We start from the raw sequence: 18,705 nt of genomic DNA, 5'->3' as shown, positions 1-18,705 counted from the left end.
TAGTTCAAGATAGCTGTGCAAAGGAAAATATTAAGCTTCAGGTCAAGAGCATCTTCAGACTCTTACAAGTGTTGATAATGGAAGGAATTATTCATTAGTAATAGTGTATTATTTGACAAGAAAAAAATAAACCCAAATGAGCAGACAAAACAAAAACCAAACCAGTTTTCAAAGAATTGAATTATATCAACATAAATCAATCACTGAGGACACTACCCCTAATAAGAGCAATCTTTGCATCTTGCTGATCTCTCTGCAAGATCTGCATTTTTTGTCCCAGAGAAGTTTAAAGAAATTCTTATTAATGGACTTATAGTTAATGCTAGTATGGAACATAATAGCACTGCCTGGAATACACAGTGAGTAAAATCCTCATTTCTTGGCTTTGGGCTCAGCTGTGAAATTGCTATAAGCACTAAATAAGAGGAATATTATGCTTGGAGCTACCAAGGTAGGGTCCTGTTGAGAGTCAGACTGAAGAAGTGACAAGTTGAGAAGTGCCAATGCAGATACTCAACTCTTTTCCTGGTCTCTTACTCCACAGCAGTGTGTGATGCCGTGGCCTTCACTGCACAGCTCTGAAAGGCACAATCTCACCACTGGCACCTGACCTAGGGAGACCAGCTGAAATTTACTCCCTTCAGTCTGGCTTAGCTGTAAAAAGATTTCCATCCTCTCCCACAACTTCCAAGACATGATTTAGGACAGCTGCCACAGACTCTACATCCTACTCTTCACAGCCAAGGATTACCAAAACCCTCACCCAGTCCTCAGCACAATGTCCTGCACCAGGGGACAGCCAGCATATTCCACAAAAAGCAAAGTCCCTCCTGGCCTAAGGTTTGTTTTGCAAAGGAGTTCAAAATCCTTGTATAAAACTTGGCTATTGGCAGAAGCAGAGTCAGATAATTGTCCCAGTGCTTTTAAAGCCCAGAGAAAAGGATGGTGCCTTGCAAACAGCCAGGACAGGCCCTAATTTCATTGAAAGAAAAGCTGCAAATGCTCACTTGTATTGAGGGTATTGACACAGTGTAAGACACCATTTGGTGTTTAGGATGGCTCAAAGTGCTGGGCACTCTGGGTTTCACAATACCTATGTGACTTTTATCATCTGGCACCTGCTGGGGCTTGGTGGTTGGCCATCCCTGCCAAAATTAAAAGGGCGCTGTGGTACCAGGCTGTTATTTGAAAAGACTGGGACATAAACAGCTCCATTTAGACCCATTATCCACAGACTGCCAGACTATCTGAGATGACTGCATCTTCTCTAGTTAGAACAGCTATTACTGTAAAAATGTTTACTTGGGCACAGTGTTCTTTATCACACTTTAAAAGCAAATGTATTTTCTCCCTGTCAAACCAAGGCTCTCCTCACAAGCCACAGTTTCTACTTGCAGCTTTGATTTGATCAGATACAGTGAATCAGTGAGATGGAAAATAAAAAAAACATTACTTTATAAATTCTATTTTAGTAATATACCAAAGAGCACTCCTCTATGCAGACATTTGTTTTGAGAAGACAGTAAAATGACCTTCATCTGTGCCTGAAGGGTATTTATTTCCCCACACTGAGGGTGCAGGGATGAAGGCAGCTTTCTGATCCCTCCACGAGGCTGAACCTTGCTCATGGCAGCTACAGGTTCAAGTTGCACTAAGTTACAGACACTGAAAGGACCCTCCAGGGTGAACAGAAAATAAAGATAAAATCAAACACAGAGGCCAAACCTTTCCCTTCTGACAAGCTTTCCAAGAGCTCAGGGCACCGGCAGGAAGCCAGGGAGGCAGCAGTGGGGAAAGGAGGCTGGTCCTGGACACTAGCAGAATATCTACACCACTTTATATTCAGCACCTTAGAGCTGTTCCTTAGCAAGAGTCACATAAACAGAGAAGCCTTGAGGGAAAATAAGAACCAGGACCAGAGAGTTTCCAAAGGGCAAGAGCTACACGGGAATTGCATGAGTCCTTCATCCAAAACCAAGTAAGGCACCTTCTTCCTTAATTTCTGCCTACTGGCACAAGGTCACAGACAACCTCCTTCAAATCAGGGCATTTTTTTCCTGCTCTGGTCATTCCTAACAAAATTCTGACTGGAATTCCACACAGATCTCCAGGATTTGTACTTACCTTTCTTCTTTTGTGAGACCTGTCAGTCTTCTGCACTTCCGAGCAAGAATGAAGCTGTAAGACCACAAAGAATTTACTCCCATTATGCTGCTACATTTCCTGCATTATTTAAAATGTGAAGAACTTATGATGAGATGCTGTGATTCACAGCCATAGCTTTAGGGTCTCTAATAAAAACATCCATTTCACCTCTCTGCATAATGCTCCACCTGCTGCTTGCAGGACTCACTTAGGAAGGAACCACTCTGAAATTCATGTTAGGATATTTGCATGAGCTATTTCCCAATTACTTTAATTTTATACAGCCTTGGGTGCAGGCATATAGCAACAACACAAAACCTGGGTTTGAGCTGGAAATCATTTTTTAATAAAAGTTTTAAGACTGATCATATTCTCTGGTTGCTAAAATAACCAGAACAAAATAAAATTTAATTCTAGAAAACAAATTTTCATTTAGAACTGAAGTACTTGGAGAAAACTGTACATTTTTTGCAATTGTCTTTTCTTTTTTCTTTTCTTTCCTTTCCTTTCCTCTTCTCCAAGTTTATACTTTGCCACACACAGAGGCAAAAGATAACAGTGATAAAATGTAGAAACAGAGAATTTAATTTTTTTAATTAGCAATGAAATCATAGAGGAAGATTTTGAAGTAAAACAATCATAGAACATCACCATGCACTGAGAAACTGAATTTTTAATTCTTTTTAAAGTATTTTCTTTAAAAGTATCAGCTTTTGCACTTCAATTGTTGTCTCTACGACAAAATAAAAAGCATTAACTAGACAAGATACTTTCTTTGTCCCTTACCCTATTATGGCAGGAAAGCTGCCATCAGGCTTAGTGTCATCAAGTGTTAGACCAATCGCAGCATCCTCATCTTCAATGATCATGGTACCACAATACCCTGGCAAGAACAAGGTGGAAAAGCAGTTATGATCCATGAATCAAAACACAGGGGCTTCCAAGGAGTTGTAAAATACTCAGACACCTCCTGCTGTTCCACCCCAAGACTAATAGCCAGAACATGACAGGATCCAGAACCCTCAAGTTCATTTACAAAGATGAGGGATGGATGATACTTGTAGGCAAACAGATGTGGGCTCATTACAGCCAATAATGAGAAGTGGGTGTTACTGCATTGCAGATTGCCTTGAATCCAGTAAATTCCAAAAGAGGAATCTTGATGGAAGTATTCAGCACGTAAGAGGAGCCCAGGATGACTAGCCCAGCTGGGGATGTCTGTGTGAAGACACCTTCAATTAATGCTGACCAGCCCATCCAGAAAGCAGAATTTTTGAAGAGCCTTCCATCACACATCACTTGTACCTTTACATCCCTGTCCAAGTGAGAGAGGCTCATCTCATAGCCAAGTGCCACTCAAGGAGAGGACAACAGAACAACCAAGACAATAAGTAACAGGCATGAATTCTCCCTTCATGACTCCCTCCTTTTTCTGTTTCCTCATCCACCCTCTCCTCCCAACCGATCTCCCAAGTTTCTCTCACTGAGGAAGGCAAAAATGGCATAGAAGAATATGAAGTCTCCTTCTAAGGTTTAGTACGCTCTGAACAAAGAGTCTGTTCTGTTGCCAGGTACTCTCTTCCCTCTCTCTGTCATTACTACTCCTTTAATTAAAATGCAATACCCTTCTTCCTCCAGAAAGTTTCCTTGTAGTACACGATGCACTTGATGACTGAGCCCATGGGGATTCTGTTGATGAGCTGGTTCCTCATCGGGGGCAAAGGTGGGTTGAAATGAATCTTCAAACAAAGAGCTGGAGGAATGGCAATGATGACATATTTGCCCTGGAAAAGAAGTTATCCATAAGCCAAATACATTCTCCCCTACTTCAGCCCAAGCATACTGCTCTAATGGTCTTAGCAGACACCTGGGGAGGCTGCAGGATGTACCTTGTGAAGCAATTTTGGGATTTAGCATAAGAATTGCAAAACTAAACCCTCACAAAATCCTGCTCATTAAATAACAAACAATCATTACATAAACAGCCATCTGTTCAAATGATGGGCAGCTGGCCTTCCCCTGGTGTTGAAAAGAAAGTGCTGTGCTCTAAGAGTCAGCTCCTCTCTGTCTATTACTTGGAAACAAAGCTTGAAGTGTTTTTCATTGAAAGTTTGTTGCTAAATGACATTTTACACCTTACAATTATCCTCTAATTCAGAAGGTAACCGAACACAAAGAGATGCCAGGAAAGGAAAAGTCTGAATGCACATTTTGGTTTTAAGCATCACTTCCAAGCTCCTACACTGCTGCTGCTTCAGGACAATGAGAACGTGTGACTTTCTGTCACAGTCACTTAATCCTCTGCTGTATTTTTGTACAGGGCTTTGGAGAAGCCAAGAAGGAAAAGATAAAGGTTTTGTAGCCACCCATCCCACCACTAATGATGTCTTACTGGACATGCCATTACCTCATACACGTCATGGTCCAGGGTTTCCACGATGACACCGTCCCCCGACTGGTCAACGCGCACCACCGGCTTCTTCAGCCTCACCCGCCCACCCAGGCGCTCCATCATCCTCTCACTGATCTGCCCAGAGCCCCCAACAAACTTCCTCTCCTGAAACACAGACCCGACAGCTCAGCAGAATTCAGCTCATGGAGAGTGTATCATGACAAGCATTTCTCTTGCCATTCAAAGCAAACCCCCATCTTGCACTGTTAAAAAAATGTTTTTGGGAATTTTTGCAGTCTCGCCTGGAAATGAACCCATTTTACTTTTTCTTTCTGCCAGCTTCTCAAATCCTCCCCGTATTTGACCACCATTTGAACCCTAGTCAAAACTAAAAGTAATAGTGATGCCTTAAGTTTTAGCTTTCATGTATTTCAGATTCTGTGCTGCCTAGGGGAGTAGTTCTGAGCCTTATATTAAGTGGAGTAAGCTCTCTTCACAGAGTAGATAGACAAAACAAATCCTTTTCCTGCTGAAGACCAAGGACAACTTTCAGCCTAAGAGCACAAACAATGGTGGAGGAACAAGAAGGATGGGCCCTCACAACCTGAAGCTGTAATTGGACAATTAAACCCCAAAGAAATAAAACTTATAAAAATGTAAGACCTTGTGACCACTCGTCCATTTTGTGACCATTTGGGGTCCATCTTGGGTGTAGTCCTGGTCAGGCTCTTGTCCTGCCCCAGGCGTACCCTAAAGGCCTTTCAAATAAATACCTACTTTGTCCTCTAACTCTGCCCTGTCTCTGTTTCAGGTCAGCCTTCCCAAGGCATCAATAGTAACCTCGTAAAAAAATCTCTTCTCCAAATGTGGTCTCCAAAAACATTCCACACACCTGTGTGAATCAGCAAGACTTCTGAAAAGTGCTTAAGCCCTCAAATCTTTCTCTGAGTTCACTCATCCCTGCAGAGCTCTGTGTATCAGAAGCAGGAAACCTGACCTCCATAATAAATAACAAGGTGTAAGAAGTAACATAGCTCACTTCAAAAATGTCTGCTGCAGTATGTAATACAATCTAACTTAAATTCAAATCATCTCTAACACAGAATTCAAATAATATTTAATTAAACATATTTAACTTAAATTATCTACAGTAATTGCTTATCTATGCATATTTATGCATTTTAATATGGTTAATGTATTTGCATTTTTATTTATGATTAAATAATTAGCATTTCTAAAAATATATCCATTTCTGATACAATTAGTGAAATTTGCACTTCTCAAGTAAAAGACCGTTAACAGAGTCTTTACTTTCTTTAAATGCAGAAGCAGCTTTAATGTACCAGATTGCAAACATTTCAAAGCAATACCATATTTAAGCAGGGGTGTTAATTTTCTTTAGACTGATTTTAAAATCTTAATGGTGTTAACGCTCAGAAATTTGCATCTTAGGAACCCAGCTCTGGGCTACATTTTCAGTATTAACTTGCAGCTGACATTGCCATCTCCATTAAGTGTTGCTGCAGTGCTAAGGATGGCTTCAGCCTCATGACATAAGCATAAGTAAAATTTTCTCTTTTCAATGTGGATAAGCAAAGCACATGTTTTAATCTGTATTCAAAAAAAAAAAAAAAAAAAAAAAAAAAAAAAAAAAAAAGAAAAAAAAAAGCCAGATACAACTCTTCTGATCCCTGGGGGCAATGCCTTCAGAAGGGAGCAATCTTCAACACTGGTTTTTCAAGATCCAGATTAAAGATTAAATTAATAAAACTAGTTATCAGTGTGCTGCTGGCTCAAAAGTCATGGATCTCTCTGGACTAAAGCAAACCAGTAAAAGAATGAAGTTAAAGCAGGGCCTGCCAAGAGCTGCAGGAGGTGAAGGCTGACAGTACCTGTCCCCCGTTGGTGGTTGAGAATATTCTTGCTGTGCCCCCACACTGTTTCACATACCACAAAAACCAGAGGGCAGAGACCTCGTGGGGCTCAGAAGTGACATCCACATTCACAAACAGAGTTGCAAAACTCTTGGCAGCTCTGCAACAAAGACAAGAAAGTTAGTTAATTTAGAAACAGAACAATGCTGACAAGATTGTTCTTGAGTAGGCAGGAGCCTCCCTTTGAGAACCTTTCTTTCACTGTGGGGGCAAAGGATTCCTTAATTCTACCCGAAGGAAGGAAATTATCAATTCCTTTTATGCAACACTTTTCAAGTAATTCTGAAAAAAAAAAAAAAAATTAATGAAACTCTCCTGTATTCCAGACAAATTAGGGCATTGAGAGACACAAAAGCCCAAGATTATATCACTTTATGCTACTAATGCAAAGTTAGCCTGTCATCCTAGCCTCAGGATTGAGCACAGCAAGCCCTCCTCTCTTCACTGGACTTCAAATCCACCCTGTCCCCAGTTCCTGGGTTACAAACCAGATCTGCATCTCTGTCTGCCCCTGCTGAATGCCTGTCCCCTCAAGAACATGGCACAGAGTGTTCAAAACCCCTCATAAAACAAACAAACAAAAAAAGTTAGGAGTCTTTTCTAAGCTAATTATCTATTCTCTAAAGATCTATGGATTAGCCAGCATCCATTCACTGCCCAATTCTCTGCTGTGTACAGGGAGTTTTGCAGCTGGAACACAACAAGGAAAGAAAGGTAAGTAGGAAGCCTTGGCAGAAGAGACAGCATTCAAGCCAGAGTCTGGCAAGAAAAAAGAAAGGATACTCTTGGTAGCTCAACTCAGTATTTTAAACAGTGTCCTGATATCCCATGGCGATGAACACAGAAGCAGAAAGTTGACCTGAAAAGGGATCACTGTTTTATGTCCTGTAACCTGTTCTTTCATAGCAGCTCTTCTGTAAATTACTGTACAAGCCTGTACAAGATTTTGAGGTGCACGAAGACAGACATAATTAATGCTCAGGGAAATATTCGTCCTGTTATAAATAAATATTTCCCTCTGCCTTCGCTCTGAGGAGGAATTTAAAGAGACATGAACAGGACCAGAAGATGCTCAGTTTAACTGCATTGGAAGTGATAGGGATGAAGATTCTACAGATACCTCATATGTAAGGCAACAAAGCCAGTGCAGAGTCTACTTCTGGTTGCTTCTTTCTTTCTCTTCAGTCTTCAAACTTTCAGAAAAAAAAAAAAAGTACCTCTAACATGCTATTTCAAAGAGCTCTAGATCTATATGTAAAAGGCATCTTCTTTCTTTCCTAAAAATGCAAACTCCCATTCAAGTACAAAGCTGATCCATTTTCTGAAAAATGGTTGCATTCTGAAAGTCATTCTTGACAGCCAAAAATAGTACAGAATTTTTTTGCAAGTTTTCCATCTGTATAAACACATACTGTAAAATACAATCAACTCTGAGATATTTTTGCCTAATGTATATGTATTTATTAGTATTTTATAAGCAGATGCTATTACATGGTGGTTACATTCTACCGGATTCTGCCACCTTCTCCTATTGCTTTTCAGTTCCCGATGTTTTATCTAGAAATGGCAGCATGATTTCAACAAAGTGCATTCAGGATATTTCCAGCACACAGCTCTAGCCAAAAGCAAACCTGTACAGTCTGTTAGATAAGAGGAAAGAGTAGAAGATTGCCCTTCTGGATCATTACCTCCCAGGGTGGGAAGTTTCTGCAGCATATTACCTCAATCTTGAACAAACCAAGCAAATCAAGCCAAGATGCACATATAAAATCTGAAAACCATCTTCAGCTTATGCCAATATTCAGGTAAAATGTCAAGTCTTATTCAATCAGAGCTGGAAAAAACCTGACTGTGGTCACAAGAGCTATTGGATATTGAGTGAGCACCAGTGTGGGTGTTTTGCTCGTGTGCACAGTTCCTCCCCCTGTCTGAGGCTCACACAGCCAGCACAGCTGTCAGCACACATTTCCATTTGTTTTACTCAATATGGACCAGGGTACAAAGGAGAAAGGTTTTCTGCATGCTTCTGTGCAATTGTCACTCTTGTGAAAGCAAAGCTATGAACCAGAAGATTCCAAGTTTTTGGACAACAGCCTGCTGTCCATTGACAATCATTGAGCTACAGAATGGTGAAAGAACTCAAAGTGTTCTTTTATCACTTCCAGTTCCAACCTCCCTGTCATGGGCAGAGACCTTCTACTAGACCAGGTGGCTTCCAACCTGTCCTTAGACATTTCCATGGATGAGGCAGCCACAGATTCTCTGAGCAATATTTTCTGAGCAATTTTTTACCCTCGTGGTAAAAAAATTCTTCCAAATATCAAATTTAACCCTGCCTTCTTTCAGTGTAAAGCCAGAACCCCTTGTCCTGTTGCTAATGTCCTTGTTCACAGTCCCTCTCCAGCTCTCTTGTGGCCCCTTTAGGCACTGGAAGGTGCTCCAAAGTCTCCCTGGAGTCTTCTCCAGGCTGAGCAATCCTCTCAGCCCAGCTTCCCAGTAGAGATGCTCCAGCCCTTAGATCATCTTTGTGGCTTCATCTGGACTCACTCCAACAGGCCCAATAGGAACAACAAAGGCCATGTTGCCTTCTAGAGGCTGCCTGAAGCCATAAAAATGCCACATAAAAATGTCACTGACAGCACCAGCTTTAGGCTTCTTCACCAAGCTCCAGCTCATGGCAGCCACGTGTCAGATACTCAGCAATTCTGAAGAGGTTGCTGTAGAAATCAATCTGCTCTACAGCAACCAGGATTAATGGGCTTTTTCTTTTTTTCCTTCAGTGAGAAAAAAAACCAATCAAACTGTGGTTGAATGGCAAGTAAAGAAAAACTGCTTTGATGTATACATAAAAACAGAAAGCAGTTTCTGTTTCCCTGGGCGGCATACAGTGCAACAGCTAAAGAATAGAATGATGAGTGCTAAAGTGATTCAGTGCTACTGAAAGACAAATGTTATCTTTATAGCACTTTGGTAAAATCAGCTGGTCCAGCACAGGATAAATGTGTATTATTCTATCAAGAGTTTGATTGAAAAACCTGCTGTAACCATAACATTTTTCTCTGAAAGGCTAAACACACAGTAAAGAGCAGGAAAGTGCACATAACAGATTAGTGTACTATCCATCTCTTCAGAAATAACCATTCCCAAATATATTTTATTTTTATTTTTGCCTAAAAAGTTAGAGAAATGTAACAGAATCTACTGAGTGTGCTGACAGGTGTCTTGGTCCATTATTACAGGACTTTCTCACCCCTTTTCTTTTAAAAGGCTGTATTTTAGTGACAGCTATATCTGTTTGCAAAGCAGTAATGCTTATTTGGAGCTCTAAGATATATAAATTTAAGCCATTATACTTCACATTAAAAAGTTTCTTACTTTGTCCAGCATATTTTATCTATGAAATCTTGCATAGTCATTTTGTCCCATTCTTCTGCACGTGGAGCCTTCCATGGAGCCTCATTGGGAATCTGAGACATAAAGAAAAGCATTTATCAGCAAGTGAATGAGCAGCAAAGAAATAAAAATAATTTTGTGTTTAAATGCTAATTCAGCCTGCAAATTTCTGGCAGGTAACACAGTGAACATAACAGAGAATGCTTTGGGGGCAGGGGGCTTGTTTGTTAGCTTGTTTTAACATTCTTCTTTTTTTCAGATTGAAAAATAGAGAACAATTTTAGAGTTAAGAAATGTCTCTAAGTTATTCCATATTTCTCACATTTATCTACACAAGTAAGAGCAACCTCTTCTCAAATTTTGTAGCTCAGTCAGTGGAAAACTGGTAACAAACTAGAACAGACAAGTTGAATTTCAGGGTAGAAAAGGCCAAATGTTTGAGTTCTGCAAGGCTCTTAAAATATTACTTACCAAATCATGAGGAAAAGCAGTAAAAATCAATCACAGGCATAAACTTTGACATTCCCATAACCAGAAAAATGAAGGGATTTGTGCAGACAGCCTCAGCAGCACAGGATTCAGAAGAGCTTGCCAGGAGGCCACTCTCAGATTTATTCTGGCCACCAGTGGGTACCAAAATGGGTGGCTGCTCTTGCCACCACTAGGTTTGTTCAACGCAGAGAGGCTTTGCTTGTCTGCACCATAATCCCTTCCCTCTGCCCCTCATGGGGACAAGCTGAGCTGACTCAGCTGCTGTTCCTCATGCCATACCTCCTTTCCCATCTCATCCATGGTCCTCCATAGGTTGTTGTAGTCCAGGTAGGCCAAGGGATTCCACATAGGAGGGAATGGGCCTTTAAAGGGGTAAGATTTACCCTACAAGACAAAAAGCAAACAAAAACCTCATCATTAAAAAGCCCTGAAGGATCACCATAGTCATGGGTCCCATGTGTGGGAGGCAGCACCAAAAGGTTTCTGTTCACAGAAAGCACAAATTTAATCAATCCATGTGACAGCTTCTGATGGGTCCTTGTCTGTGTGTGCAGGACACGGGACAAGAGGCACAAAGTGAGACACAGGAGGTTCCTTCTGAACATCAGGAAATGCGTTTTCACCATGAGGGGCCTGAGCACTGGCACCGATTGCCCAGAGAAGTTGTGGTGTCTTCCATCCTCGGAGATACTCAAAGGTTACCTGAACACGATCCTGGGAAACCAGCTCTGGGTGTTTATTTTTTTATTCCTGTTATTCTGTATGTGCAGTTTAGGTGTGACACACAGATGAATTAACAAGGCACACTTCAGCAAGTCAGTCAAGAATTGATACCTTCAAAGCACTTCTGGGCAACCAAACTAACACCCTGCAGTAGAGTCACTAAGATCAGACCAAAAAAAATTAGATGAAACAGCATTGTTTGACTCAGTTGAAAATTTGGCTATTCACAACTGAAAAGGATTTATTTATTTAAAATATTTTTCCCTCCTACTTTTTCAAGAAAACACTTAATGAACTGTTAATTGCATTTAGCAGTTTGGGGTTTGTTTTTTTTTTTCCTTTCAAAATCAGACAAAAGTAGTTGTGGTAAGCTTTATCATACACTAAATCATGGCTCAGAGACCTTCCTGGTAAAAAGAAATATCTCAGCTAACCTAAAAATTACCAGTCCTGCAGAAAATGTAGCATTTACTAATTAGACTCATTCTTCCAGCCCAAGCCCAAGACTCTGTAAATTACAGAGTGGGACAGTGTGACCAATACCAATGTCCTAATTACATCATTACCTATTTAATAGTCAGATTTTTTGTTTCTAAATCTCCATTACTAGATGTTCAGACAATCTAGCTGAATTAAGAGTGGAAGACAATGGGTAATTTGTAGAGCTGTTTTATTTACATGGGATTTCCCTGGCTGACTTTATGGATGGCAGCCTAATAGCTTTAAAAATTCACAAAGAAAGGCTCATTAGCATTATGTGAGTACTTGTTTTTTCACAATGCATTATGGAGTCCATAAGACAGATAAATAATAAAGGCCACATTGCATGCACAGCTGATTTTTCAAAATTTATATGAAATTATGCATATAAGTGTGCACTGTGTGAGCACGAATGTCAAACAGTAGAAGTACTAACTTTTAATAGATATTTGATCCAGTGCCACACCAATCCATCACTAAAAAATTATTTACACTGGCTTAACAAAATTGTACTGCACCAAGATTCAATACTTATAACCAGGTAACAACAACAACAGTGTCTTTTTGAAGAGGAGTATCCAAAGACCACTTACTCAAAGAAATGTCAGGCCAGATTTGATTTAGCCTCTTTATTAATACAGTGAAAGAAGGAACAGAGAGCACATCACTCAAATCTGCAGGTGTCTGCAAATACCAGAAGATACAGTAAAAGGGCACAAAGGGATCCTGAAAGACTCAAAACTTGGTCTGGAAATAACAAAATGAGATAAAACTCTGAAAAATGCTGGGAAATAATTTTGTGGACTTTTAATTCAAAGAGAAGGATACTCAGAAATCAGTAAGAAAAAAAAAATCAAACCTATGAATAAGAGAAAATCAGTTTATAAAACTCTCAAACAGGTCAGAGAAAATGAAGAAGAAACTGGGTTTTCACCTAGTCTTTATGGACAGAAGACTCTAATGGAATCCCTGTCAAAAACACCAAGGCAATGAAAGTTAAGAAGAAAGCAAGATGGAGAGAAAACCACTCATTTCTTTGGTAAATGGATAAGAAGTAGCTACAAGGCAACAGTTTAATTCTGCAGTGCTTCGGAGTATAAATTATGGTTTTTGCAATGCCAAAATCAAATTTTTATAAGTTTTCAGTCAGAAGTTCTGTCACAGCCAGAGTAGATCTCCAGTCACTTCATGTGCCAGAGGCACCAAGGTTGAAAACCTAGCACTTCCAATTTAAGGATGGACATTATGGCACATGTTCACCCAGAAAATGGAGGCTTGTCTTTATTTTTTTTTTTTACATTCAACATGAAATCAAAGTGCATTCCTACATCTTTTGTGCTCACCTTTATGAAAATACTGAAATCAGGAAAACAAAAACTGGAATGAGGAAAATACATCCCTGTAGATGGAGATAAACAGAAGATACTTGCTTCAGCAGAGTAATTTGGTCCCAGCATGAACATCTGGGTATTAATATGGAATCTCTTCAGATGGCATCAATTTACACTGGGGCACACATCAATTCATACTTGGCTGCCAAAGGGCTGTGAGAGAAGAGCAAAACCTCTCAGAGCAAGTGCCTTCCTGTCCCAGGTGATAACATCTGAACCATGTTGGAAATCACTTTTTAGATATTTGGGGCACATTAAAATTCCATAACTGGCCCTATGGCCTCAAGAAGTCAGTTTTTACTGTGGCATCTTTTGAACTCTGGAGCCTTCACTAGTGTCAGTGTCCTGTAAATATTCCAAAATCTAGAGCTTATCAGTTTGGTGTCAAGTACTTGCTATTTCCCAAATTTAGGTTTATGAAACAAGCCTACTGCTGTGCTCAAGAAAACCAGGACAGCATCAGAATGGGTTATTCTAATTATTGATTTTGTTCTGAGCTTCCTGGCCTGCCAGAGGCAACCCTAACCCAGTTATCCTCTCTGAGTTAACTTGAGTCTTATGAATTCCCAGCAATGCTTCCCCATGAGCGCACGGCTAAGAGAAACACAAACCATATTTCTGTTTTACTGTTCTTCTATTTCACTGCATTTGAACTGCCCAAAGGAAAATCTCGGGTATGTCTCTTGTGTAGGAATCTGGGGTGGTAAGTTTCATAAAGAAAAGGAACAAACTTCTACCTGAAAAAAAATAAAAACAGTCATCAAAGTTAGCGAGTTTTCTGCGAAAGTTACTTTCAAGAGCTTCTAAGGCATCTCGTAAGGGCTGATCCTTATTTCTTGCACAAACAAAACTCCAGGAGCTGTCAATCAGAATTTTATTTGAGAAGAGACTGCCAGACTAGGCTCTACACAGAAAGAAAAATAGCAGCAGCAAAGAAAGACTGCAGATGGCTCTGAGTAGTTACCAACAAACCAAAACATTTCAGCATCACTTGTGCTGAATTTGCATTTTTGCAAACTCAAAAACCTTTTTGATATTTAGGCAAAATTTGCTTATTTTCTGGGAATAGCATTCTCTGTGCCTCCTGGTGGTGTGTAATCTCTAAAGAATAACAAGGCACTTGCATGCCCCAAGATGCACAAAACATTTCCTTTTCAAATATTTTTATAGCTAAATCAGAGCTGTATAAAACTGTCAACAATAACCATTCCTTCCAATCATTTGACATGGTATTTCAACACCAGTTCTACGGTGCTCAGAAGTATTCCTTACCCTTATTTTCATTTGTATATAAAATTTTAGAAATGGTTTCATGATGCCACTTGCAGTGCTTCAAAAAAAAAAAAAAAACACAACAGCAGCATCAGCACTTGCAGACCTACCTGCCATTGCATGGATCACTTGCTGCTCACAAAGGCTGTTGCTGCATTGGGGGCTAAAGCTCACTGAAGAAGCTAAAACTAAGGGAGGAAACTCATGCAAACCAGCTGTCCCAGGGATAAACCAAGAGGGGAATGAGAAACCCAGTGTTTGTCACAAACTTTGTAATTCCCAGTAGATTTTTCTCAGCCATCTGTTTCACGTCAACCAGCACTTGGCTGAGTTACGATGGACCCGTGTAAGTCGTGCAGAAATGAAATTTCTTTATACATCAGGTCTGTTTCAGGTCAAATAGCTGACATCAGAAATGGGTTATTACAGGGGAAAAAAACCCCATAATATGACAACTGAATATCAGTAACCCCTTGAATATCAGCCCCAGCACTCAGGGGGGCACAGGGACCAGATCTCATGCGCCTTCTCCTGTGAAGTTGACAGTGAGCTAAAAGTCCTTTAGCTGAGAAAGGACTGCCAGGAAATATCAGTATCTCAATGCAGAGTGGGATTCTCAGGAGAAAACCTGCTTTTTCAGGCTCGGGACAACTTCAGGCTCCCCTAAACATTATGTACCCAGGTAGTGCCAGAGTGAGATGCAGCACTGTGAACTGAATCCCCTGGTGACAACGATCCATGCATTTTTCATAGCACAGTATAAACATCTTATAAATAAAGTCAACTCTCGCTGAGCATAGATATTCCCACAGCTAAACCATCTAAACCTTGGACTAACTGATGCTCACTTCACCAAGACTGTCACTCTGCATGTTAATTCACAGCCACACAGGTTTATTGGCACTTAGTGCCCTCTGCTGATTCACAGCACTGGTACACCACACACACCCTGCCTTCTCAGCTGAAAATCCCAGGAATCTCATTCACACAAAGCTCAGGAAGCATCAGACCCCAAGCTGTGACAAAGAAAATCAGAAACAGAAAAGCATCACTTCAGGCTGTAACTCTGTACCTGTCTCAGATGCTGTTTCTCATCTACCTTACGAAAAAGTATAATTTTCATTTGTTAGGAAGGAAGGGGGGAGGGTTTCTTTGTTGTTTTGGTTGGTTGGTTGGTTTGTTGGGTTTTGTTTGTTTGTTTGTTTGTTTTAATTCATAATATCTAACAAGACCTTTTTGAGACCAGGTCCCTTGTATAATCATAATTCTCAATTAAAAAATGGCAAGTACCTGAAGCAAAATGACAGAGATTTTATAATCTACTTAAAACTATAATACAGCTGAGCTTCATTAAAGCTCCCTTCATTACAAAACTGTTCAGGTTCTCAAAAGCTTGGCTGGTTACTATACTGACAGATATTCTAAAGGTAAGAAGATCTGTAGGTTAGAAAATATAATTGCAGCAGCAAAAAAAAAGTATAACTGATAGTGCAAAGCTAGAACATCAAGACATACCAAAATGTCCTCCAAATATCTTTTAATACTTAATTTGAGTTCATCAGCTGCAGATGCCAACATGTCTTGGGAATTTCCTTAAGAAAACCAATTCCATTTTAAGTGTTGCAGAGCCAGACACAGTGGCTTGAAATATGCATTCTGATAAGGAAAGGAGCTAATTGGGAACAATTTGTTTCTGTTGTATTATGGAAATAAAGTCCATCTTCACTCTGCCACACTGGTCATGCAATCCGTTAAATATTTTTCATACTTGAAAAAAAGAAGAATTAGAGCAACACTACAGAAGTGATATAGAAAGTGCATTGAGGATCTTGAGGATCTGCTCTGATTTTAAATTTTATATATAACTATATATATACATAACTATTTGTTCCAATTAGCTCTGAAAATAATTAACCAACTCCCCTTCCAACTAGAATCAGATTTTTTTTTTTACAGACATCAAAAAGCATCTTTAGAAAAACCATTAAGGTATCTTATGATGCACAGATTTATAGGGACTTTGTTTCTAAATACTCTTTGATACTGGACTTGCATGTGACTTTCAACACCTGAATTAAACCAGTCAACAAAATGGATAAAACCAATTAAAAACTTTTCAGTATTTCTAGAATTAGTCTTTTTAAAAAATCTTCTTTCCCTTCTAAAAAAGCAGATAAATGGGGCATAAATAAATTAAACCAAAAGAAAAGTGGAGCTTCATCTGAAAGAAAGCCTTCAAAAGAGCATCTGCCCACAGTATAACTGAGTAGACACATTGCCCCACAGCTAGACTATTGGGTTTACACAGAACATGATTTTGGGGTCACTAAAAAGATGAAAACTTACATAAAATTTTACAGACATGTGAAACCCAGTATGCCCAGCCAGTTGTTCCAGTATTAAATATACATTTCTCTAATTCTGTTTTCCTGTAGACATTAATCAGCTTCTCAAGGGAAACAAAAATCAGTTCTACAATCAGATGCAATCGAAGCTTTTCTCCCAGTAGCCTCAATTAAATAATCTAGGCGGGAGCACAAGTCCTTTTCCTTGTCTACCCACAAAGAGACTGTGGAGTCTGGGAAAGCAAAGACTCAAGAAGATTTTTTTCCCCTCAAATTTAATTAGCAAAATGCATACTTTATTCACAGTTCATTTTTCTTACTGCTTTCATCTTCATGCTACCATTAGGTCACAGCTTCCAGCCTTCCACTCAATCTTCCCAATCAATAAACACCCTTTGCAAGCCCTTGCTTTACAGCCCTCCTTTGACAGAGATCACTTGGCAGATCTGCTGTCCATAATTGCTTCTTTTAAGCTGCTGTAATACAAATATCAATATTTTAACTTACAAAGTCCTAATTAGGAAATTTCTTCCTGCAAATACTGCCAGCTGTTGGCATGGAGAAAAGGGAAGATGCCCCTCTATTTACAGGTCCAGTGAGACCAAACAAGTCCAGCTTTTCCTACACTCCTGCCAAAAGCCATTCTTCATTCTCTGACTGGAGCATATCCCTTCTTGGGGTCTGGCAGATGCTTTCACCAGCTTGAGCCTGGTCAACCTCAGACTCACTTTTGAAGCTACAAGTGAATGTGATATTGACCCAGCACCCTGTGGCAGGAGTGTCTGCATCCTCATCTCCAGTAAAGAGTTAAAACAACATAGATCTGCATTCCAGTAAAGATACATGAAACCATCAAGGCCCTGCAGCAATTTAAGTGTCTTTGGGTTGACTTGGCTTCCCTTTCAAGACACCAGGTGCCCAACTTCTTCAACATTCAGATGCCTCCTTCTCAGTTCCCCAAATTCTTGTTTACAAATTGTCAGCAAAAAGGGAAGAAAACAAAAGACACAAGGCCATTTCACCTCACTCAAACTGATAGCTACTCAGAGTCTCACAGTCTTTCCATTCTCTGACTGCACTCTAATTGAGATGTACAAAGAACAATGAAAGCACTTTAATCCAGTCATTCAAAAATCCATTTAAGCAGTTATGTTCTATACTACAGACTATGCCAGAAGATACTGCCCTTAGACTTGCAGACAAGGCAGGGGAAAAGCTTAAATAAATCATATTGCTTAGCTTCAGTGCATATATCACAGATGTCACAGAAGAAACACCACTAAATTCTGCAGCTTTAGATACAGCAATCACCTATCCAGCTGCTAATTAAATCCCAATACAACACGACCATCATATTTCTAATCATGAACGAGACCACTGCAAACTGCATTTTAATAAGCACAATAGTGATGAAAATTAATGACACCAAAGAGGGCTGTAAAACTTGGTTCTGCAAGTCTGCTGCAGATCAGGAGATAACCTGGCAAAATCAGTGCAGATTTGGGGTCCTGGTTGAAAGTACTGTGTACATAGGATTAAATATTCACCTCCATGAGGTTCTGCAGGCAGGGTTCACATTATCACTCTCCCCAGAGCTGTCAATTATTTATCCTTGTATGAGAATGGTGCCAAACTTCAAGTGGGCTTGACATGCATTCAGACAGCTCCAGCCAGTGCTGCTGGCAGAGGGATCAGCATGAGGAAACTCCATCCTCTTAACTGAGGTAATGGTGTGGTGGCAAGTTGCTGTCAAGAACTTATCCAGTGACTGGGGAGGAGATGCTTCATGTTTCCCCCAACATCTTAACCTGAAAGACCCCCAGGATGGGTGCCATGGCAATGGGGCCTTTTGGGTGCTAAAGAAACGACTCAATCATATCCACATGAGGAATGTTTCAGGTGCAGCAGGCTGTGAAAATAGACAGCTACCTCGGCCAGCTGATGAGAAGGAACAAGTGTTTCTACCTTTTTTTGCAATAAGGAATTTCCAGGAAGCATCAATGGTATTATCCCATAAAAAGTTCTGGTAGAAAATAGGATCAGAGGATGCTCAGTTGGCACCACAGCTGGGCAAAGAGTGGATCATCTTCACAGTACATGAAGGAATCATGTAAAATCATTCATTGGGCAAACCATTC

General features: G+C 40.0%; 1 protein-coding gene across 1 annotated transcript in view; it reads right to left on the bottom strand.

Moving 5' to 3' along the window:
• Positions 1-18,705, bottom strand: part of MAOB (monoamine oxidase B) — a 52,331-nt gene that overhangs the window by 11,008 nt on the left and 22,618 nt on the right. The window contains exons 4-10 of the mRNA XM_083854589.1: positions 10,636-10,740; positions 9,847-9,938; positions 6,430-6,571; positions 4,553-4,702; positions 3,770-3,929; positions 2,932-3,028; positions 2,125-2,178 (exon numbers count right to left, since the gene is read on the bottom strand). Of these exons, the coding sequence (XP_083710715.1) occupies positions 2,125-2,178; positions 2,932-3,028; positions 3,770-3,929; positions 4,553-4,702; positions 6,430-6,571; positions 9,847-9,938; positions 10,636-10,740 (800 nt within the window). The remainder of the gene's footprint in view (positions 1-2,124; positions 2,179-2,931; positions 3,029-3,769; positions 3,930-4,552; positions 4,703-6,429; positions 6,572-9,846; positions 9,939-10,635; positions 10,741-18,705) is intronic.

The sequence above is a fragment of the Zosterops lateralis genome (genome assembly GCF_965231275.1).
Source record: "Zosterops lateralis genome assembly, chromosome: 2".
NCBI lineage: Eukaryota > Metazoa > Chordata > Aves > Passeriformes > Zosteropidae > Zosterops > Zosterops lateralis.
This window is presented reverse-complemented; position numbering and strand designations above follow the sequence as displayed.